The sequence below is a fragment of the Lampris incognitus genome, chromosome 16 (assembly GCF_029633865.1).
Source record: "Lampris incognitus isolate fLamInc1 chromosome 16, fLamInc1.hap2, whole genome shotgun sequence".
Classification (NCBI taxonomy): domain Eukaryota; kingdom Metazoa; phylum Chordata; class Actinopteri; order Lampriformes; family Lampridae; genus Lampris; species Lampris incognitus.
Window position 1 is genome coordinate 46,538,384 of NC_079226.1, and position 25,394 is coordinate 46,563,777.

Sequence of the window (25,394 nt, forward strand, 5' to 3'; positions counted from 1 at the left end):
TTAATCCACCTCCACCTTGAACCCATCTGTCACTCCAACCACACACCTCACCACTGTCACACTGCCCTCATACATATCCTGCACCACTCCTACATACTTCTCTGCAACTTCTGACTTCCTCATATAATACCACACCTCCTCTCTCGGCACCCTGTCGTATGCTTTCTCTAAATCCACAAAGACACAATATATACTTCTCCATCAACATTCTCAAAGCAAACATCACATCTGTGGTGCTCTTTTGTGGCATGAAACCATACTGCTGCTGCTGATCGTCACCTCTCCTCCTCTCAACCTAGCTTCTATTACTCTTTCCCATATCTTCATGCTGTGGCTGATCAACTTTATACCTCTGTAGTTGTTACAGTTCTGCACATCGCCCTTGTTCTTGAAAATCGGTACCAGTTTGCTTCTTCTCCACTCCTCAGGCATCCTCTCACTTTCCAAGATTGTGTTAAACAATCTAGTTAAAAACTCCACTGCCATCTCTCCTAAACACCTCCATGCCTCCACAGGTATGTCATCAGGACCAACTGCCTTTCCACTCTTCATCCTCTTCATAGCTGTCCTCACTTCCTCCTTGCTAATCCACCACACTTCCTGAGTCACTATCCCTACATCATCCAACCTTCTCTCTCTCTCATTTTCTTCATTCATCAGCCCCGCAAAGTACTCCTTTCACCTTCTCAAGCACACTCTCCTCGCTTGTTAGCTCATTTCCATCTTTATCCTTGATCATCCTAACTTGTTGCACATCCTTCCCAGCTCGGTCCCTCTGTCTAGCCAATTGGTACAAGTCCTTTTCTCCTTCCTTAGTGTCCAACCTGTCATACAACTCAACATACACCTTTTCCTTTGCCTTTGCCACCTCTCTCTTCACTTTACACTGTGTCTCCTTGTAATCCTGTCTACTTTCTTCATCTGTCTGACTATCCCACTTCTTCTTTGCCAACCTTTTCCTCTGTATAATTTGCTGTACTTACTCATTCCACCACCAAGTCCCCTTGTCTTCCTTCCTCTGTCCTGATGACACACCCAGTACCTTCCTAGCTGTCTCCCTCACTATTTCTGCAGTGGCTGCCCAGCCATCGGCAACTCTTCACTACCACCCAGTGCCTGTCTTACCTCCTGCCTGAACTCCACACAACAGTCTTCCTTCTTCAACTTCCACCATTTGATCTTCGGCTCTGCTTTCTCTTTCTTCCTCTTCATGGTCTTCAATGTCATCCTACAGACCACCATCCGATGCAGCCTAGCTACGTTCTCCCCTGTCACCACCTTGCAGTCTCCAATCCCTTTTAGATGGCGCCTTCTACATAAGATATAGTCCACCTGTGTGCACTTTCCTCCACTCTTGTACGTCACCCTGTGTTCCTCCCTCTTCTTGAAATATGTATTCACCACAGCCATTTCCATCCTTTTCGCAAAATCGACCACCATCTGTCCTTCCACATTCCTCTCCTTGACACCATACCCATCCATCACCTCCTCATCACCTCTGTTCCCTTCACCAACTTGCCCACTGAAGTCCATCCCAATCACCACTCTGTCCTCCTTGGGTACCCTCTCCATAACATCATCCAACTCACTCCAGAATTCTTCTTTTTCTTCCATCTCACACCCAACTTGCGGGGCATATGCACTGATAATATTCAGCAATACACCTTCAATTTCCAGCTTCATACTCATCACTCTGTCTGACACTCTCTTCACCTCCAGCACGCTCTTGACATACTCTTCCTTCAGAATTACCCCTACCCCATTTCTCCTCCCATTCACACCATGGTAGAAGAGTTTGAACTGAACTCTGATACTCCTGGCCTTACTCCCCTTCCACCTGGTCTCTTGCACATGCAGTATATCTACCTTTCATCTCTCCATCATATCAGCCAGCTCTCTCCCTTTACCAGTCATAGTGCCAACATTCAAGGTTCCAACTCTCACCTCCACACTCCTACCCTTCCTCCTCTCCCACTACCTATGCACATGCCTTCCCCCTCTCCTTCGCCCAACAGTAGCATAGTTTCCATTGGCCTTGACCAATTCATTAATCTGTTTTATGGTCTGCATATTTGATTTGGCAAAGATTTTAGGCCGGATGCCCTTCCTGATGCAACCCTCCCCATTTATCCGGGCTTGGTACCGGCACTAAGAATGCACTGGCTTGTGCATCCTCAGTGGCTGGGTTGTTTTCAATAAATGATCCAGTTGAAAAATGTTGGAATTACTGCTTTTGGGTCAAACCTTACATTAATTAATTCTAAATTAAAAGGCTTTTTTTCCCCTGCAGTTTAAAGAATACGGCTATTTTAAGGTACATAGGCCAATGCGTCTTTGGAGGAAATTGAATCTTATATTGTGCATATCTTTGTCCACCTGCAAGGTGACCTGTTCATTGCTGGACTGGGCCCAGGCATGTATAACAGCCTTCCCAAGCTTGTGGCCTCCAGAGAAGGCTTCCAGGGCTGCCTGGCTTCAGTGGACCTTAACGGGCGCCTGCCAGACCTTCTCAGTGACGCATTGTTTCGCAGCGGGCAGATTGAGCGTGGATGTGAAGGTACACCCACCCTCAAAACCATGTTTGACTTAGACTACAGCTACAACCAAAACTACAACACTAACTTCAACTCCAGCTCAGGCAGTGCATACTTTCTGCTCAATGTAAACAGTAGCTCCGTCGACCTGTTTTCATATGGACGCACTTCTGTCCTACTAACTGTGTTTGTTGCTTCCCTCAGCAACTGCTAAAGCTTGGCAATCGCCTTTATATTGTAGTGGCCACATTTGTCAGCCATTACTGATATCAGCATCATGTGACCAGCTCATGCCATTGCAGTAACATAAATTCAGCTAGGTGCTCAACGTTCATGTGTCTTGTCTTCATGATTGTGTTTCGCAAAAGGGATTTACAGAAGTACATGAACTTTTAGCCTGTATTGGATGAATGCTATGCATGTAAATCATTTTAGACCATATTCATATCGCTACACAGTCAAGTAAATAAGCACTCCTTACTGGTGTCTGGTACAGATATGTTTTGTAGAGACACTTCTTAATAAAAGTATGCATTTGGCTGTGCAGACATATTCACATTGAATAAATGTGTCTTATGAAGTAGGATGAAATGAACACTGTTCACTTGTGAAAGAAGCAGCATCAAATGTCCCCTCTGCAACTGCAACCACAAGTTAAAACCCATAACATCCTAATTCACAGTGACAATCAAGAGTTTATATGGATAAATAATGCACTGGGACAGCCTAAAGAAGAGGTTAGTCATCATGTTGTGACACTGAGTCTGCAGTTCTGTACACAACCAGAGCATTTTAGATAACAACACTGGAAAACTGCACTGGGCCATGCGTGTAGTCATGTGGCATGGTTCATTATGCAATATGTACACAAAGCAAGGATTTGCCAAATGTTTTAGTTTGTTTTGTGTTGATGTCCATCCATCCATGCACATATTTTGGTTACAAAGACATTGGCATTTGAAACATTTTGAAAAAGACGCACATTTCATTATTAACAAAATGTTTCCATCTTAATGTGCAAGTTGTGCATTTTCTGTGTGGTTTGTATTGAGAATGTTACGGGTCAGCTTGTAACCCTGTTCTTGGTTTCATGTAAATCATTTTCGGTACGGTATTTTTTTTTCCCACATGAATGTTTTAGCCCACCTTTGAGTTGAACATTAAGTGTATCTGTTTTCTTCTTTCCTTTTTCTTACACTGTATGTAAAGAGCCGGCTGTTAAACCAGTCAAGATGTGGCAAGCAGCACAACAACATGTATGTCTTTCTAGATCAGAATCTGGGGTACCTGCAATGTCTTTTTCTATGCTGTACATGATGCAAGGGAAAAAAAACAAACAATGAGTTCATTTTCTTTTCAAAATAAAATGTCATGAATCATCTCGTTTGTCTTGTCTGGAATCATCACCACGTCATTCAAGTTTATCATTCCATGTTTGCCAGTATACATTTGCTTGTTCATTCTTTACAATCTTGTTGCTCATGCACTACTTACACTTGGTCTACAAATCAGTCATTTGGAAAGCATCTATATACTGTAGCGAATTCAGTGGGCAGCCCGGGAACCGCCACAGACCGGGACACAAACCCGGATGTCCCACATCACGGGTGACTACATTAACCAACCAGTCGACTAAATGGTCGACTGGTTAATGTAGTCGCCCGTGATGTGGGAGACACAGGTTCGCGTCCCGGCTGAGGCGGTTCCCGGGCTGCCCCCCGAATTTGCTACATTGGTGACAGAAGTGGGATGGTGAGACCTTGAGGCCATCGGACGCACGTGCGCCCAGAGGCGTGAGGGAGCTGATATGCTGAAGCGCGGGGACGCACTTCCCGAAGGAGGGAGGAAGTGTAACGTGCACGGATAAATAGACTCGCTAGCTCTTGGCTAACGGGTTGGACCATTTAGTCGGCTGGTTAATGTAGTCGCCCGTGGTACGGGAGACCTGGGTTCGCGTCCCGGCTGTGGCGGTTCCCGTCTGCCCCCCGAATTCACTACAATGTGTAACCGAGCATGGCTTAGAATTCGCTACAATGTGTAACCGAGCATGGATTAGAATCGTTCATCATTTTGAACTGATAAACTGAGAGTTCTTGTCAGAAGCTGAGCCCACCCTTGCATGCTCCTTTTTACAATCAACACACCATAAGGACTACAAACTTCATATGGTGTGGAAGATAAATACAAGTTTAAACTTTTCTAACCACAGCTTTCACTACCAACATGAGCAAGATTAATTTTGACAATTTTCACCCAATTTGATTTTCCCAGATTTAGCAGAAAATGATCTTTTATGTATTTAGAGCAAAAACCTGACGTCTTTAAAAGCGAGATTAGCCGTCATGTATCAGGCACAGGTCTGTGCCTCTGAAAATGGCTGTTCTGTGATTTTTGCCACAAGCATGACCTGAATGATCTGGACTAAAGGGAGCATTTATCTTTTGGCTCAGCGCTATCTCAAAGAATACCTTATGTATTTGTGTTTGTTCCACATGAGAAATAGATTTTCATGGAGTAATAGCACTTTGCTGTGTATCAAGCAATCTACAGACAGCCTTAAAATACAGAATCTCCTGTAATGACCTCACCTCACCTCACCTCACCTTTGTGCAACACAAACCCATGTAGGGCTGGGATCAATACACACATGATAGCATGTGTCACCGGCCTCAGGTCTAGGGGTGCCTGAGCCAGTAGCTAAAGTTGCTGCACAGTCCTGAAGTGGCTGTGGAGCAGTAAGGAACAGACACGGGTTTAGCGTGTTAGCAACTCAAGCGCCATATTTATTCTGCCCCTGACGTAACCGACGCGGCTTGAGTTGGGCGTTTCCCTGCTGTACCCGGTGTTACAGCGACACCTACCGTCACCAGAAGATAACATTTAAATGAATTGACGTATAGAAAGAAGACTATTTATAAAAGAGCCGGCGATTTACATGTGTTAGATTTACAAAAAAAACAAAACAAGGGGGGTGTCAGTTTTTATTTAACTTTGAATAGAGGCTATTTTCTCACCCTCTACACATGCAAGTCACCAGTTTCGACAGGGTCTGTTGAATGTCACCCAGTTACCAACTACATCTGTCGTACTGACCTACGATCTTTCTCCCCCGGTGCACACGACCATTTTGGTTTAAGGTTACGATGAAGACGAAAGCGAACAACTCATGTTCTGTAACATCCATCCAGTGGCGTAACCAGGAATATTTTTGTAGGTGGGCCTGAGTGAAAATGGGTGGGCCAAAATCTTCCAGCAATAATCCTTCAAACAAGACGCAAATTCGAACACATTACAGCAGTAAACACATAACACAGGTTTTTAGTACGTGACCAAGAAACATACTAAAACTTTAATAAAACCCCACTTAAACAAATACCACGCCAGTCATTCTCGCCAGGCTCTGCACAACCATTTAAACATCACTGAGGAAAACAGTCCGACTCAGTCTAAAAGATCATGATACAACATGTAAGCTATAGGCCTATAGTACACGTTTTACAGCACAATGTGTAGACGCCGAGGGCGAGCGTTGAAGATGGAGATTATTTCATCCTAGTCCAAAGAGTCAGTAAGTTCCCTTTCAAAGGACAACGGGGACAGATTGTTGAGGCGTGCAGTTAGCATGGAAGATCTTAGACATGTTTTGATACGGCCTGTAGTGGAGAAGAGTCTTTCAGCAGTACATGAAGTCAGGGGAATGGTGATCATTGCCGTTAACAGTCTGTTCATGTTTGGGAAAACGTCAGAGTTGCAGCTGTCCAGCACTTCAATGAGGGATGGGTAACACTGACCCCTCTCCACTTTACGACGCAGTGCCTGAATAAAAACGGTCCATTCCGAACCCTCAAATTTACCAAGTGCAATACAATGGGGGGGGGTTTGCTAGCCTGATGTTTCGAGCATGCCTGGCGGAGGTGCTTCCAATCTACAAACCCGCTTCGAGAAAACGTGTTTTCCGTATGTGGCTCGGGGAAATGCCTACACATTTTACAGAAAACAGCGTTCCTTGCTGAGCTGTATTCAAGCCACTTAAATTCTTCATACCACTTATGGGAAAAAGAACGTACTTTTCCTGAAATGTTGGTTGCGGGGAACACTAATTTAGGCTGCGTGGGTGGCTCATCCACAGCAGACACATCTGGCGGCGGTGGCATGGTCAAGGGAATCGTCTCACCGTCGTCAGAGGGGGGAGGAGAAGCTGCCTGCAGCGGAGAAGCTGTAGCCTCCTCTGTCCTTCTCTCCGGCGGTATCTCACTCTCATTGGGCGGCTCAGTCGGTGCTGGAGCAGGTGTGCTTTCCTCCTCTCCATCCGTGGCTTTTTAAAAAAGCGGAAGACTGAACTTTGTTTCGCCATTCCATGAGTTATGGCTAACTGTTGGCTATTGGCTAGTTAGCAGCAGTGAAAAATACAGAGCGTGATGGTATGCGCGCTCAGATTTTGCAGTTCTACGTACGTAAAAGGGGCCGGCCTACGTGCTTGTAAGCCAGCGTGATTGGGTGGGCCTGGGCTTGAAATGGGTGGGCCTGTGACAGGCCAGGCCCACCCGTGGTTACGCCCCTGCATCCATCAGACCAGACTGGCGACCTGGCAGCTGATACAGGAAATAACCATATAAGAGAGCACACTTAAGAAGACACAGAAATTGAAAAAAGCGAAATTTAATTATACTACGATTCACATGTTCAACTTAATTGTCCAAGTACAATGTGATGTAATGTAAACAACGGAAGAGCTTTATTAACACCAAAACAGAAAACACGGGGGCGGGTTAAAGTAGCTACTAACGTAATAAACCTGTAAAAACCCAAGGTTTTGGATATATTCTTTATTTTGATAGACATTGTGAAATCTATATTTTCTTCATAGTCCGGTTAGTAGAGCCTTTAAATAAAGCAGACTAGGGTTTTGCACAAGCATTTAAGAATTTGTCCAGTAAGTGGTGGGCTTAAGTCTGTCCTTTTGATGAACTCCCTCTCTGCTCCCATCATCCCTCTCTCCACAGGATTCTGAAAGTCTGCTAAAATAATCCGTTTAAAATATTACATTGATTTCAGGTAAAAGATTGACGCCTGTTTATCCTCCAGAGATTTCACACTAGTCTGTCCAGTTTTGATCGTGTTCATGGTTCACATACATGCGTTGCTTTCAACTTCCACCCACCGACCTTGTCTCCTCTGGAATTCAGGGTCATCCTCTGTGAGGGTTTGTTTCTGCATAATGAGAAGATAAAGCTGATGAGGTTTATGTACTCAAGAAAACCTTCTCAAGAAACATATTTCACTCTCATACGATAAACATGCTAATCACAGTGAGAGATCATGGACACAGAAAAAAACAACATACTTTCACACAAAAAAACAACAAAAAACAACAAAACAAACAAACAAACACATGAACTGCCTTGAGGACCTACATGGTCTCCAGCATGTCTACGTTGCATGAGGAATCTAACAATATAAGCACTCACCTCCGTGTCCTGTGGACAGATCATCTGTACAAATTTGGGAGGACACCCCTCCACATCAGTATCAGGGGACTGGTAACGTTATGTCTGAAGACAAGTGTGGAGATCGGCAGGGTCAAGACCATGTAGTGTTGGATAACCAAGCAGCAGGACTTGAAGCCTGTCCGTGAGCTTTACTGAGACTAATGAAAACAGTAAGTTGGTACTAGCGGAAAGCAGTTTTCACTCAGACTACCTCACAGACTCAGAAAGAAGGAAACAAAGGGATTCTAGCACTTGAAGTGACAGCCACAGGTCAAGTCAATTTTATTGGTAGAGCAACACAACATCCTGTCCTTAGACTCTCGCATCTGCTAAAGAACAACTCCCTAAAAAAAACCTTTAACAGGGAGAAAAAATAGGAAGAAACCTCAGGGAGAGCAACAGAGGAGGATCTCTCTCAAGAGACGGACAACGTGCAATGATGTTGTGTTTACACAATTTACTCAATACAACATTTAAAGAGGATAACACAATTATAATGGAATTATAAAATATATGAAGAATATGATGAGGAGGATGCCAAGCAGTGTCCAGACGTCACCGGAACAGTCTAGGACCCGAGCTACGCGGCCAGTATCACCATGACGACAAAAAACAAAACAAAAAACAGAAACGGAAAACACATTGGTCACACGTCTGAGTGCGAGAAGGATATACATTGAAAAAGGATAACAAATTATATGGATTTATAAGATATATACAAAGAAAATGTGATGAGGGGGCTGTCAAGCGGTGTCCAGGTGGTGACCACCATCACCATGGAGACCTGGGACGAGGACAGACTGCACGTCCACACCAGGAAGACTCACATCACACGATTCACACACAGAAGAAGAGAAAGGAGAAGACATCATTCAGAGAGAGAGAAAAGACATGTGAGAGAAGAGCACAGTTTGCAATAGTCAATAATCTATACCAGCGGTGGCTAACCATGTCCCATGAAGAGCCATGTGTCTGCAGGTTTTCATTCCAATCCGACTCCACACCAGGTGATTTCACTGATACAGTCTTCCTGTTTTGTTGAAGGTTGCTAATCAGTGAATCACCTGGTGTGGAGTCGGGTTGGAATGAAAACCTGCAGACACATGGCTCTTCATGGGACATGGTTAGCCACCCCTGATCTATACGCTATAATCTCATCAGCAGAACAGTACATGGTAAATTCATTGAGACAGAAACCAACCCGCCATGCAGTACAGGTTGTGAAGCACTCAACTTAAAGTCTACTAATTGTAGGTTAACGCAAAAAGATTAGTTTTAAGTTTGGATTTAAAGGACTCAACAGACTTTGGTGGTCGAATGGCAGCAGGCAGGTTATTCCACAAGAACGGACACTGATAGGAAAAGGCCCTGCTGCCACCAGCTGACTTCTTTGTAACTTTGGGCACACACAGGGGCCCTGTATTTTGAGAGCGAAGAGCTCGAGATGGAATGTACGGTTTAAGAAGATCAGACAGGGGAGATGGGGCAAGCCCACTTAGGATTTTATAAGTCAGCAGAAGCACCTTGTATTCTGATCTAACGTGGATAGGAAGACAATGAAGGGAGGCAAGAATTGGTGTAATATGGTCAAATTTCCTAGTTTTAGTTAGGATTCTAGCAGCAGCATTCTGAACCATCTGAAGACTTTTGATACTAGCATGTGGCCACTGGTGGTAAGTAACGAAGAAAAAAAACTTCGTTACTTTAAGTATTTTTTTCAGGGATCTGTACTTTACATTACATATACATTACATTACAGTCATTTAGCCGACGCTTTTATCCAAAGCGATTTACAATAAGCGCATTTAACGTGGGAAATCGGGAGAACTAGTCATCAGAGGTCGTAAGTGCATCTTCTCTCTAAACAAGCATCTGAGAGCAAAACCAGTGTTAAAGTACAAGCGCAAGAAAGTTTTTTTTTTAAAATGAGTGAATATCTGCGCCGAAAGATGGGCAGCGACTCCGCTGTCCTGACATCAGTGAGGGAGTTCATTCCACAACTGTGGGGCCAGGTCAGAAAAGAGCCGGCAGCAGGGGCCTCTGAGCGACGGGGCAACCAGGCGTCCCGAGGCAGCAGAGCGAAGTGCTCGGGTGGGGGTGTAGGGCCTGACCATAGCCTGTAGATAGGAAGGAGCTGTTCCTTTCACTACCCTGTAGGCTAGCACCAGAGCCTTAAACTGGATGCAAACAGCTACTGGGAGCCAGTGTAGGGACATGAGAAGGGAACGTTGTGTGGGAGACGTTAGGGCGGTTGAACACCAGACGAGCTGCAGCTTTCTGAACAAGCTCGAGAGGTCTGATGGCTGACGCCAGGGCGCCAGCAAGGAGTTAGTTGCCGTAGTCCAGCCGGGAGATGACCAGAGCCTGGATGAGCACCTGTGCCGTCTCATCAATGAGGAATGGGCGAGTCCTCCTGATGTTATAGAGGAGAAAACTGCAGGAGCGAGCGAGCAACCAATGCAACATTTGCAGCAAATGACAGTTGGTCGTCCAGGATCACACCCAGATTCCTCACAGTCCGAGTTGGCGTCACCACGGTGTTATCAATGGCGATGACCAGGTCTCGGTGCAGGCAACCTTTCCCCGGGAGGAACATCAGCTCTGTCTTGTCCAGATTGAGCTTCAGGTGGTGTGTCGCCATCCACTCCGAGATGTCAGTCAAGCACGCAGCAATGCGTGTCTCTACTTGTGTGTCAGAGGGAGGAAGGGACAAGATCAGCTGGGTGTCATCAGCATAACAATGGTAAGAGAAGTCATGCGAGCGAATAACAGAACACAGGGATGCCTTGTACAGGTAGAAAAGGAGAGGACCCAGAACTGAACCTTGTGGAATGCCTATAGTCAATCTGTGAGGCTCCGACACAGATCCCCTCCTTGTCACCTGGTAGGAGCGACCCGTCAGGTAGGATGCAAAAATTGAGAGTGAGAAGAAGATCTGTAGCAGAACATCTCAAGCAGTGTCAGGGGGTAGGAGAGAGAAAGATTCAGGTGTAGGGAGGATAGAGGTAACAGAGGAAGAAAGATCAGTGGTGGAGAGAGAGCGGAGGTGTCTACGGGTGGAAACCATGTGGGTAGGGGGAGGGGCTGAGGGGGGTGAAGAGAGGGAGAGAGAGTAGGACAGAAATAGTGGTCAGAGAGCTGGAGGGGAGTAACAGAGAGATTGGAAATAGGACAGAGTCTAGTAAAGATAAGGTCCAGCTGGTTGCTGGCCTTGTGGGTAGGATGAGAGGGTGAGAGGTGAAGGTCAAAGGAGGAGAGGAGAGAGAGAAGAGGATCTAGCTTGTCAGTGTGAATGTTGAAGTCACCGAGAAGGATAAGTGCAGAGTCATCATCAGGGAAGTGTGAGACAAGTGTGTCAAGCTCCTCCAGAAACTCACCAAGCGGACCTGGTGGGCGGTACACAACCACGATGGTGAGTTTGTTACATACTCAAGTAAATATACTTTACTTGAGTATGTTTTATTTGTGTCTACTTTCACTCTTACTCCAATTTTAAAATCAACGTTTACTACACATTTCCCCATGCCCCCGCCAATTATTTGTTACGTTGGCATGCTAAACCAATGAAAAACGTTGTTTTCTTAAAGAAAAAAAAGCGTGCAAGCTCTTTGCAAGCATATTAATTCAGCTTGCCCAGTCAGCACGCCATTACTACAGTGGAAGATGACATCAGCAACAGGTGAAGAAAATGCAGCTAGGATGAATCTGGGGAAGTTCCCGCCCTCAAGCGATAGGATTGGCCAGGGCAGCCTGTCAGTCAGCCTGCCAGGAGTCCCGCCCTCGGGTGGTAGGATTGGCCAGTTTGCCAGTCCAACGCGCGAAAGCGAAGCGGAATGAAGAAGAAAATGTGTGATGTTGTCCAGGAAAACATCACTGACTATCCACTCACTATTAAAGCTCATATTATTTCACAATAAGCACTATTGATAAGTAAATTAGGTAAGGGATAATGCCTGACGAGGTATCCATAATCAGAAATTAATGGCCTCTTCGTCGTCCACTAATTACTGATAATTCTGTTAGAGCTTATGGGTTCACAAACATAATATTGCTCAAGAACAGGTGTGCGAGTGTTATTTTGGTCTTCTATCATGACTGATTTACAGTGGGGAAGGGCTTGCTGTATTCTATATAAATATTGTATTAATAATAAAGTAAAATAAACGAATTTACCCTGTTAGAAAAGTATTGGACATACTGAAGCTATATAAAGACTAAGGCTGTCCCGAATACCATGTTTTCGGGGCTCAGGAGATTCGGTAGTAATCAACCGCGAATATTTGAAGCTTTGGCAGGGTGGGGGTAGGGGTGGGGGCTGAACCTGACTCGGGAAGGACTCAGCCAGACATTTCTCTGTTTTCGGCTGAGATGGGCGGCATAGCGCTGCATCACTTTTCTTTCAGTTTAACTAAAGGCATTGGTTTTTTAAAGATTCTGTTGTTCTACATTATTGTTGTGTGGATTATTTATTAATTAAACAGATCCAAAAGGTTTGGCGTGTTTTATGCATGTTTGTGATTCTGAGGGGTTTGGTTAGATGACGTATTCACTTTTTGTGACATAACAGTAATTTTTTTATCATGGAAAAATTGCAATTCAATTTAGACCGACATCAATGCTCATATAGGCTCCGAATCCGAGACAACACCGGACAAAGTGCTGTGAAACGGAAGTGCAGAAACTACCAGCTCCGACAAATTTAATATTTGAGATTTATATTTATAAGACGTACCTTTATTTATAGTTTCTTTATGGTCATTTCACAGTACATTAAAACAAAATGTGTCCTCTGCATTTAACCCTTCCTATACAACAGGAGCGAGCGGGGGGCAGCCGCAGTGCAGCGCCCCCTAGGACCAGCTCCTTTCAGCTCAAGGCTATAACGTTTGTCAGGCTGAACCTAACAAGAGTCAAACAAAGATACAGAATACACATATACGTATCTATACGTGTGTTTTGTATCTTTGTTTGACTATTGACACTGCCTTTGCGTCGCTCAATTTCAAGTGTTTCCACACAGCTGAGGTCTTCAGCATGTTGTCTCCTCTTTAATGGCCAAGGTAAACTGAAGCGTGACGTCACTGCTGTGCGCGAGAGGGACGTCAGGCGCCCAAGCTGAGATGGTGTAATACATTTCCGCATTTTAACAGTGCAATTTAAAAGTATAAATATACTACAAGAATGTGCTGTCAAAATGTATTTTGCAGTTCACCTTGATCGATAGCCCTCATTTAGAAAAAAGAAAAAAAGCAACGAATGTCCAAATCCCAAAACTGAAACCCGCGTACCTACCAATGAATAAATATTCAATTAGTCGAATATGTTGGTCCAGCCCTACTATACATGTCATCCCGGGTTACGGACGCCCGACTTACAAAGTCCCGTACTTACAAATCAACCTCCGTAAAGCCGATTATTTTTAAAAAAAGAGTTACAGACACTGGTCCGTACTAACGAACGGACGGTCTACGTCGCGCGACGCTCAAACCGCTGCGCAGGGAGAACAGCGCCACGCCGCCGCCATTCGAAGTGGGATCGCTCGAACATTGTTGTTTATGTGTTCACCCTGGTGATCATGGCGTCAAGGCGTAAATCTGGTGACGCGCCGAAGGAAGATGGGAGAGAAAGTGGCGAAAATAAGCGTTCAGAGAGAGGAGAAACGCTCTTATCGCTCTTTCACTTACCCGGTGAGGTGGGAGGCCAACCCCGAGCGGGCTCTCGTTTCTGCGTCAAACGGCCCCCGCGGGTCACGGCCCGCCCGCCCGCGGGACAGTGGCAAGTGGGGAGTTTGAAATGTAAGACATTTTCCTTTAACGTTTTTTTATACCTATATCTCAATTATTGTATTGTAGTTAGATTCATTCTTACGGCATTATTATGTTTATGTTTTTTTAGGTAAAATATATACTATATACTAGGACAAACATTTGACTAATTGACGCTAGATGTGAACTGTAGGTAACTGTTCCGACTTGCATACCAATTCGATTTAAGGACAGACTCAAAAACAGAACTCGTTCGTAACTTCCTGTACCTGTTTTTTTTTAATTTAGACACAGAAAATATATTTTATTTGTTTTTTTCCCACTATGATCATTCGAAATTACTTTTAACAGACATACATTTATAAATAGAAAACAGGTACTATGTATTTACTAGAGTGTTCTATTTTTGTTTAATGGGTTGGATCATAATAACCACTATACAACTCAGTTTCTGATCTTTCTTGGTAAATTCCAAATCCACAAATCGAAACGGTCTGGCTCCAAACCCTGTTTTGGCACCTTCTCCTTCTACTCATAAAATAAAATGTATTACATTTATTTATCTTTATTTACATTTTACATTTATTTATTTATAACGGTATTTGAATAAATGTCAACAATAATACAGCCATGTTATATAGCGCTTTTCTAACACTCGGAATCAGAATCAGAATACGTTATTCATCCCCGAGGGGAAACTGGGTCAAAGTGAATTTACAATAAACGGGGTGAAACAAGACAACAGATAAACACAACTAAGGGGTGGATGGGAAGCGGGGCTACGAGAGGGAGAAGCGGCAGCGACACACGACGCCAGCAGTACTCTCCCACGTAAACACACAAAAGGGCAAGAAAAACAACAAAAAAACAACAACAGCACTGTGGACGTTGACGTTGTGTAGGGCTTTACTCCCGTAGCCCATTCCTCTCCCGAGGTATCCACTAGGTGGCACTATTTAACCCATAGCTGGGGGCTGTTTCGTGCGGGCATCGGGGAGTATCCACACACCAGTGGGCCTGTGTACCGCACGTCTAGGGGCCAGACTTCCTTCGAGTCCCTTGTAGTTCAGCCTGGGTCCAAAGTGTACCCAGTTACTGTGTGTCGCCACGAGGAGGCGCTACATAGGGCTTGCTGTTGAAGAGGCTATGTACTGGCAGGGAGAGACTTACGTGCTCGGCTCTCCTGTTGGCATTTCTGCTAGCCAGCGGTGAAGGTTGAGAGTGAGACGTGACATACACACAACACTACACCAACACACTAGACGCTTCACAATATATTACAATATATTGTAACGTGCATGGATAAGAAGACCCGCCGGCCGCTGGCTGGCGGCTCTGACCCTTTAGTCGAGCGGTTAGCGATGTCTCCTGCGGTGCGGGCGATACGGGTCCGCTTCCCGGCCGCGGCACTTCCTGTGGTTGCGTTGTCCCCCGAATTCGCTACAATATTGTATAACTTAAAGCAGGCCATATACTTTTGACAAAAGTCAAATTTCACGTTTAACAAGTCGGAGTGTACAATATTTAGATGGGTTGGCAATAAAAGTAATGAGAAAAAAAATCAAACGTGGCAGATGCATAGTGGCATAGTGACTTAGGTAAATATGGTTGTGTATAAATATAAATATGTAAATGTACATAGTGCAGGAGTGGGTACAGCAGAAAAGTGCAGTATAAAGTGATGAGTGTGGGTTGTGTGAGAGGTGTGTGCGTTATGTGTGTTTGTCCACAGGGGTCCACAGTCTGAGTTCAAGAGTCTTATGGCGTGTGGGGAAAAGCTGTTCTTAAGTCTGTTGTTTTGGCACTGGATGCTGCAGTACCGTTTGCCAGATGATAACATGTGAACAGTTTGTGGTTGGGGTGGCTGCGGTCCCAAACTATCTGCTGGGCTTTCTTCCTACACCTCTGAGTGTAGAGGTTCGGCATGGCTGGTAGCTCATTCCTGGCGATGTGCTGTGCCATTTTCACCACCCTCTGTAGAGTCTTGAAGTCGAGGGCGGTACAGCTGTTATACCACATGCAGTCAGTTAGGATATTCTTGATGGTGCGTCTGCAGAAGCTGCAGAGTATCCTGGTGTCCGTGCCAAGGTTCTTCAGCTTGCAAAGGAAGAATAGCTGTCGTCTCGTCGCCTTGACAACATTGTGGTGCGACCAGGTCAGGTCCTCGCTTATGTTCACCCAGAGGAACTGCTGGCCACTGCTGGCCCGCTGGTGTGGATGGGGTGTGTCCTACTCCTGGCAACTTCCCATAGTCCACTATCAGCTCATGTTAACCGGGCTAAAAGGCTAAACCCAATATGCCGACACAGACAGACTAACGGCAGGGGCTGGGCATAGCAGGAAGGACTCTGCGAAACACGAAGAGCGAGGTCTACACAAGGAAACAGGCAACGTCTCAACATAATGGCTGGAATCCTAGACCGAGCAGGCACTATGATCTGGCAAGGTGGCTGTGGCGAGGCTGGGTATATCAGTAGTAGGGTCGATTGAAGTAGCTAAGATACAGGTAGCGAACCTCTGCCCGCCTGCCGCACACCTACCTCCAATCCTGAACACACATATGCACACAAACAGGAGATAGAAACTAGGGCAGGGGGAGTGGCCAAGAAAAGGGAGCGAATCAGGGAGACTGGGACGAAGAGGGTGAGTCCTGGGAGGGCGCAGGGGCGGCCATGACAGCTCTTTTGTTTTGCTGACGTTGAGATGGAGGGTTTTTTTCCCCCAGCACTATGATGTCCGGACTCTCACCTCATCTTTGCAGGCTGTTTCATTGTTGTCTGTGATCTGGCCAATGACAGTGGCAAAATTAATGATGGTAAGTAAGTAAGTAAGTAATGATGGTGTTGGAGTCTAGCCAACCAGTCATGTGTGAATACGAAGTACAGGAATGGGCTGTGCACACAGCGCTGGGGAGCTCCAGTCCTGAGAGTCAGTTTGGAGGAGTTGGTGGTGCCCTTCTTCACTACCTGTTGTCTGCCCATCAGGAAATCCAGGATCCAGCTGCACAGGGCAATGTTGAGTCCTAGGTTTCTGAGTTTAGTGACAAGCTTAGAGGGCACAATGGTGTTGAACGTTGAATTGTAGTCGATGACAGCAATCTCACATATGTGTTCCTCTGTTCCAGGTGGGATCAGGTAGTGTGGAGGGTGGGGGGGATGGGGTCACCGGTTGATCTGTTGGCCCTGTAGGCAAACTGTAGTGGGTTCAGGGTGTCAGGCAGAAGTGCGGTCATATGAGTTTTCACTAGCTGCTCAAAGCAATTCATGGTGACTGGTGTGAGTGCTACCAGGTGGTAGTCATTTAGGCAGAGCACCCTACGCTTCTTCAGGACAGGCACAATGGCGGTCTTTTTGAGGCATGTGGGGACTGCATATTGGAACAGGGGGAGGTTGAAGATGTCTGTGAACACATCTGCCAGCTGGTCAGACCATGCCTTGGGAACTTGGCCAGGGACATCATCTGGACCAGGAACTTTGCATATATTAAACTTTTGGAAGGATTTGCATGCCTGCCCTAGTTATTTCCTGTGGGCAGGAGTCCTGGGACATTTGTGTATCTGTGACAGAGGTAGATGTGTTGTCCTCAGGGGACTTTAAAATCATAGTTACAGTAAGCACAATGTATGTAATGTATGTAGTAATCTACATAATTTATTAACAGGGTATTCACTATATATCCAGCCCCTGGACAGGGAATAGACATGCAACCACTCACATGGCCTATTGTCTATTCACTCTACCAATGAATGCACTGTATAGCTTACTATGTTACTTAATTAGCTAGCATTACACAAAACTCCCTGTCGGTTTCTTCTGCTGCTCACGAAACAGGCAAACATCATACCGTCGTAGAATGTCGAGTTGACAGTCCAGGAATTGGTCCACAAATTGGTATGAACGTTATTTGAAATTTTTGGCATTACTTTTTGAACAAAGCCAACGCATTTCTCCAGACTCACTTCCTTATCGCCTCACACACCGGCTCTCTCTCCCTCTTGCCCGCCCACTCTCGTCACCGATCGCGAGAAAAGGTACAAGTGACGTTTATTGATTACAGCCAATGCCAACTAACACCATAAGAGGGCACCAGGAATACAATGTAGCGCCCACCCCCTACTTTGTGTCTGTAGACGCCGTGAAAGGGAATAAACTAGGAAGGTGGGGCTACGGATTCGTATACCAATACTATTCCGAACAAGAGTTAACTATACCCAGCAAAATTATACTTAATGAACTCAACTTATTATTCCGCATGAAATAACTGGACCAGACAACTTCTTTATATAAACAGGTAATGTATTGAATTTAGGAATGTGAATAAAGTAAAGTTGTGACAGAAGCAATGCAAACAGGCGCACAATTATCAATTATGTCAAATACCCCAAAAAATATATACAAATAAAGAAAAATGTGACTCCAGCCAATATTTGCACAACCAATACCTTTGTGCATCCCAAGTATACCAGTGCTTTTGAGATGGGATAATTATCTAACATATATATATATATAGAATAGAGTGGGAAATAGTTTTTATAAAGCAAGACCAGGATTATGATAATAATATTATATCTATTCAGTTGACAATATGACACTAGCTGTGAGTATACCTCCAAATAAACCTAAATATCTAGAGCTTTTAAATAGGTTGGGCCTAATTACTTTGACTGTAAACAGTACTATAGCAGATACTCTGCTTTAAATGGACCCCTAGGAATGTATTGGCTGTACCGTAACAGAGTAATTCACCTTGTGCTTTAAAACAAGTGCACGTACCTTTGCAGTACAATAATATATCCAAAAATATACACAAAATACCTGTTGCTCAATATCACAAATCGTTAGCCTCATAGGATAAATGCCTAAGTCATTTTTTGGCCAAACTGAGATTTCTGCCTACATGTGTTCTCCTCAAGCTACTGCACCACCCTGGATTAGTGCCTATGTCCTCAGCCAATCACAACACTTTTTACATTCAAAAATGACAATCTGCCTAAGTCACTCGTGTGACTTGAGCATTTTTACGTTGAAAAAAATAAAGAAAAAAGTTGCATTCAAGAAAGGCTCCTGGTGCTCGGCTTTCTCTCTTTCCTTATCTGGTAAGATAATTAATATTTCTTTGATCTACTGTAGGCCTAGTGTAAATGTACTCAGTGGATATGAAAATGCGTTTTTTCTTATTATCCGAAAATCGTAAAAAATGACTTGGGCATTTATCCTATGAGGCTAACGCAATGTAACAATAGTGGTGGGCCCACACACTTTATAAAACAAATAAAATAACCCCAAAAGCCGGTTAAACAAATAAACGGTGCAGGCCTGGTCGTTACTTGGGTGCGTGATGACCTGCACGCTACTTACAATGGGCCCCTTCACTCAACAGAGCCGAATGAGACTGTTCGCGAGTGGTCGTGTGGGACAAGTAGTGCTGCCTTGTGGCCAGGAGAGCTCTGTACGCGCCCACGTAGCACAGAGCGGGAACGATGAACTGCCGTATACGTAACTTAATGCGCGGTGCGTGTGACCTTGTTGATGTACTGCCGAATACTATGGCTCAGTCCCACGAGCTACAGCCTCACTGAAACAAGGCAGAGAATAAACGGCACAGATAAGCTAATTTACCAGCATATTTGACTAGCAAGACAACTGGTAATGGACACTGTGGTCAGATGCTAGCATATCTGACTAGCAAGACACCCGTTAAGAACACTGTGATCGAACAGAAAATAAAACACGTCTTTCAAAAGTGCTATAAAACCGAGTCGACTCCTATACGTTGTCAGTAAAGGACCGTAATTCGAATGACAACTGCAGTCATTAGAGTAAAGGTTAGATTAACCTAACTACCCAAGCTAATAGGGAGCAATCAGCTAATGGTAGAATTAGCTAGCTAGCTAGCTGACTGAGCTGGCAAACGAAGCTAACAGTGAGAATTTACGTACAAAACCTCAACCTGATTCTAATCTAACTCAACATACCTTGCAATTTACACGTTTGATCAACATATAAGAGGACTCTAACAATTATACAATTAAAGCCGAATACAGAATAATGCTGTGGAGATTGAAAGCAGTGGAATGACACTTGACTTGAGACCTTCACTCACGAACTCCCTAGAACTCTCGTTCTCCCTCCCAAAAGTTGTCTACTCCCGCCCCCCATTCAATCACAAAAAAGATTTGCCCTTATTGACATTTGACATCAACCAATAAAACACTCATATACCATACAGAATAGGTTGTGCACTCGCTATGCCGGGTGAATGCCCGTGTACATTCCAATCAAACTTCCTTAGTTTTTTTTCTTTATTTAGGCAGACGGGATGCGAACCTCAGACATTAGCAAACCTCTAATGACACAATAAAACTACATGAATTTAACAACTGTACTAAACCCAGCCTTTTCTCACCCGGGCTACACCCCCCCCCCCTTTCTAGACTTTTGATGTCCCCATCAAACACATTATTACACTCTTGGTCGGGGCTACACTCTCTCCTTTCTAGACGTTTGATGTCCCCATCAAACAAAGTATTATACTCTTGGTATTATTTTATGCTGAGAGAACTGAGAGGGTGTTACAACAATTGGGGCATAGTGTCATGGGGTGGCACCACACAGTACGGCAGGGGCGACTTCTGGTGTTCCCACAACCACCACTTCCAATGAACACTCCGCAACTTAGGCCAGTCAGGGGTTGATCAGAGGGCTTTCCTAGTTCGTCATAGCTTAACCGCATGACATGTCTCTTCTACCTCCTTGAGCGTTCAGTTGATGGCTGTTCGTTAATCACACATGCTCTAGTGTCAATGACATTTTCTTCCTCTCCTAGATCTGGGTCTGGGGCCAATCTAGGAGGGAAACTTGGCCAGATTCCGGAACAGGTTCTTTGTTTGCAGCAGTGTTCTGATTTATTTTTGTAGGGCCTCTTGCACATTCATCAGCACAGCCTTCATCAGTGCTAGCATCATATCTCCCAGCAGGGAAGCCTGGACGTGTCAGAAGCTCTCTCCACTTCTGAGATCTGTGAAATGCTAGAGGGTGAGGGAGGTCGAAGTCTGACTCCTCAGATGATGAAAAGGTTGCGTCAGGTTCAGCATTCAGTGTCTCTGGCTCAGGACTCTGACTTTGTTCTGACTGCTTCACAGTCTGCTTGTCTTGTGACCTGGTGACACGTCTCTGTGGCGGTTCTGGTTGGTCAGTGTACACTGGCATTCTCACTAGGTATCCGATGGGCAGCAGATGGTTCCGGTGCACAGTTCTGACTGCTCCGGTCCCACTCTCTGGCTTGACCTGATAGACTGGCAGGTTGGGCATCTTTCCAATGACAATGTAGGGCACAGGCCTCCACTTATCCTGTAGCTTATGTGACAGTGACACCATAATTTCTCAACAAGACACAGTCTCCTTCCTCTAAGGTCTGTTCCTTGACTAGTTTGTCATGGGCTCTCTTGTTACAGTGATGGTTGTTACCAGCAGCTTCTGTGGCAAGTTGGTAGGCTTTGTGCAGGTCGGACCTCAGCTTTGTGACATACTGCTAGTGCTTTACCTGCCTCTCATCCTCAGGAGACATTCCAAAACACAGATCCACAGGTAGCCGGGCTTCTCTACCAAACATTAACTGGCATGGAGAGTAACCTGTAGCCTCGTTGCTGGCTACTGGCTGACCTTCTGGCTCCACTTCTGCTTCTGCATATCGTGTGAAATGGTCAGTCACAACGAGCATGTTAGCGAGTCCCTGGGAGTCAGGCTCTAATGACAGGAAATCCATGCACAAAAGATCAAGAGGTCCCTTGCTAGTGATGTGGTGCAACGGGGCAGCTCTCTGTGGGGCAGCCTCGCGAAAAACGTATTTGCCACAGTGTGTGACATACTGCTCAATCTCTGCGCCCATCTTCGGCCAGTAGAAACGGTCTCTAATGAGCTCTGCAGTCTTCTCGATTCCCAAGTGTCCACACTCATCATGGAGACACTTGAGTACCATGTAGACATGTTCCTGAGGCAGGACGAGCTGGTGCTCTTTGGTTCCATAGGGCTTCTGTATAACGCTATCCAGTAGTTCATCTACGATCTGTAGTTTGAGTCCCTCTCTCTTCAGCACCATGGCCTCCAACTCCTCCCCATTGGCAAAAGGAAGTAAATGTCCTTCTCTGACCGCTTGCTTGATAGGAGAAATTACATGGTCACAGTCTTGAGCCTTAACTAGATCCTTCCTAGAGATCTGCTCCAGACACCCAGCATCAAGACGGGCTGGGAAAACATAGCACTCGGGAAGAGCATCAGGCGAAATCCCTACTGGCTCTGCAGAGTTGAGAAACAAGTCATGTGACTGGCTACAGTGTACCTGTTTGCAAAGGGCTTTGATGCTCTCTGAGGGGATGTCCTGCTACTCCTCATCCTCCTGGTGGAACAAGTTGCACAACAGCATTTCAGCATCGATGTTGCTGCTTCCTGGCCGGTACTGGATGGTGAAATTGTATGTGGCGAGCGCCACAAGCCAACAGTGACGAGCTGCATTTAACCTGGCTGTCGTCAAGATATTTGTGAAAGGGTTGTTGTCAGTTCTCACGTGGAAACTTGCTCCGTACAAGTAGTCATGAAACTTGTCGACCACCGCCCATTTCAGTGCCAAGAATGTGAGCTGATGCACTGGATAGTTCTTTTCAGACGCACCGAGTTTCCGGCTGGCAAAGGCGACAGGTATCAAACCCTTGGAATACTCCTGATTGAGCACGGCACCTAACCGCTGCAGACTGGCATATACATATAACAGATAGGGCTTGGATGGGTCGGCGAATGCTAAGACAGGAGCATGTCTGAGGCAATGGATGATGTCGTTGAAGGCATCAGTACAGCTTTGGTCCCACCGGTCCCCAAAAGGTTCATTCACCTTGTAGTAAGACGTCACCTTGGTCTTGCCATTCTTTTTCCCTTTCTGTGTTGGAGGGTAACCCTTGGTGAGCTCGGTGAGAGGCCTAGCGATGATGGAGTAATTCTTGACAAAACGCCGGTAGTACCCACAAAATCCTAGGAAGGACAGCAGGGATGGCAAATCAGTGGGTTGTTTCCAGTGGGCTACTGCTTCCACTTTGGCCGGATTGGTAGCAATGCCATGCTCAGAGACGATGTGCCCAACATATGTCACCTGTGGCCGGCAGACCTGGCACTTGTCTATCGACAACTTCAAGCCACTCTCTTCCAGTCGGTCGAGAACCTTGAAGAGACGCTCTTTGTGCTGTTCCAAGGTCTTCCCGAACACGATAAGATCATCCAGATACACGATGACTTCCAGGAGGTGCATGTTTCCGACAACCTTCTCCATAAGTCGTTGAAATGTCGCCGGGGCTCCGGTGATCCCCGGTGGCATATGTTCAAACTGGTAGAATCCGAGTGCACAGATGAAGGCAGTTTTTTCTTTGTCCTCTGCGGCAATCGGGATCTGGTAGTGTCCACTACGCAGGTCTAACACTGAAAACCACTTGCTTCCACTTAGACAGTCCAGGGCATCATCAATGCGTGGGATGAAATACTGGTCTGGGATGGTTCTACGGTTCAGTGTTTGGCAGTCCACAGATGCGATGTGATCTCTCTCTGAATGGTTGATTGTCACTGAGTCTTATCCGATGTTCCACTCCCTTTGCTAACCCAACGTACCATTCGTCAACTGAGAATACATTTCCTCTTTCTGACACTTTCTTCAAAAGTCTGTCCTTCCACTCACAGGGGATGGGCGAATCTCTGAAGTCGAACGGTGTCGGATCAATCTTGGTTGTAGTCAGCTCTTGACTTTGAGCTACTGTACAGTGTCTGCTATGTGCAGGTATTCAATTACAGTGCCAGCTGGAATGGACATCTCCTTGAGTGACTCGTATGCAGCATGACTAAAAAATTGCTCTTGTCGAGAACTGAGGAGAATAACACAGTGGGTTGTATGAACACACCTGCAGGAAGAACAAGAGACGGTGCGCTCTCGGCGATGAGGATACTCTTTCCCAATGGCTGTGTACCCTTGACTTTGCAAACTGCAATGTGCTGGCCCGCGGCAGGAATGACAAGCGAACCTGGACCCTCCCACTTCACCTCAGCCACAACACCATGGTCACGCTCCATCTGTGACACTTTGGTGGATGGTGCTGGTACTTCATGGTCCGGAGTGTGTACTCTCAATGAGCGGATGGGGGCTGAGGCCAACTGCTCCTTGTGTAGCAGGGTGAAAGGATGGACCCGCTGAACGTTGGTGCCAAAAAGAATAGGGGCACTGTTGGAGCAACGATAATCTGGGCATACCAAACCTGTAATAGCCTTTGAATCACCAGCTAACTTCTCAGGGAGCTTTAACTCAACTTGAATGTAGCCTCTGTAAGGGTAGCTACTCTCAGCATCACTGAGGCCCCGGATGGCCAATCCACTCACTAGATGCAATGGTACATGTGCAAGGTGCTTAGCATACCAGCTGTCACAAACAATGGTTACTTGTGACCCACTGTCAAGAAGGGCGGTGCACGGTTTTCCCTCCACTTTCACAAGAGCCGTAGAGGGTGGTCAAACTAGTCCTTCTGGGAGACGGTTAGCCTGAACCCGCACTGCACTTGTGTGCTCTCTTCAGCAGTACTCAATCCTCTCTTATCGTCCCTGAATGCTCGCTATGCACGGATTAATTTCTGAATCACCTTTTGCTGATTTTCTGGGGCTCTACATCTAGTGGCTATATGCCTATCCTCACCGCAGCAGTAGCAGGAAAAAAAATCACCAGACCCTGGATGTGGGGGTGACCTCTGCTGAGTCGGGGCTGACGAGGATGACGACTCTTTCCCAGCTGGCTTCTCACTGGACCCACTAGCCGGCCTGACTGCTATGACTGTGATCTGTCTTCTCACTTCTCTCACTTCCCTTTGCAGAGCTTTGACATCTATGTCTTTATCTGAACTCGCAGCCACAACTCTGCCCATCGGTTTTGACTCCAGGTCTGGTGGCTGTAAGGCTGTGTTCAGTGGTTTGTGACTTCAACTCCCTTGTCTGAGCTCGGAGCACTTTCTTCTCAAACTCTGTTGGTGACCCGGAGTGCTTGACATGAACTTACTTCACCATGGGGGTCAGCTTCCGTCGCGGGACGTCATACTCCTCTTCAGTATGTATCTCATTCAGCAGCTTCAAAAAACGTAGGTGGTTGGTCTATTCGCTCTCTCAGTGGGAGGTTTAACAGCATAATGTCTGATCCAATGGCTCCTTTGATGAGCTGGTCTAGTCTAGCTCTGTTAGCTGAAGTGGCTGGTATGCCTCCTTTCTGGACCACTTTGTTCAGAACTCTCTCCATCCTCCTCAGAAATTCGGACAGCTTCGCACCTGGGTGCTGGCGAGGAGCCGAAAAACAAAATGAAGTTCCTCACCGGTCTCTGGTGTTCTGAAAGTCGTTTCGATGGCTTCAATGTACTCTGTTGGAGGTGCACTGGGGTTGTCGAATCGAACGGATTGGATGATTTCCAAGGCAGGACCCTTCAGACTTTCTATGATCCTCATCCTCTTTTCCTTGTCTGGCCTGCCGCATTCCTCCACCATCAAACGGGCTTGGTCAATCCAATTGTCAAGCTGTTCCTCTCCAGCAGGAGTGGGAAT

The 25,394-nt window shown here is 45.8% G+C and overlaps 1 protein-coding gene across 1 annotated transcript in view; it reads left to right on the forward strand.

Moving 5' to 3' along the window:
* Positions 1-25,394, forward strand: part of nrxn3a (neurexin 3a) — a 564,844-nt gene that overhangs the window by 315,150 nt on the left and 224,300 nt on the right. The window contains exon 12 of the mRNA XM_056296357.1: positions 2,384-2,557. Within this exon, the coding sequence (XP_056152332.1) occupies positions 2,384-2,557 (174 nt within the window). The remainder of the gene's footprint in view (positions 1-2,383; positions 2,558-25,394) is intronic.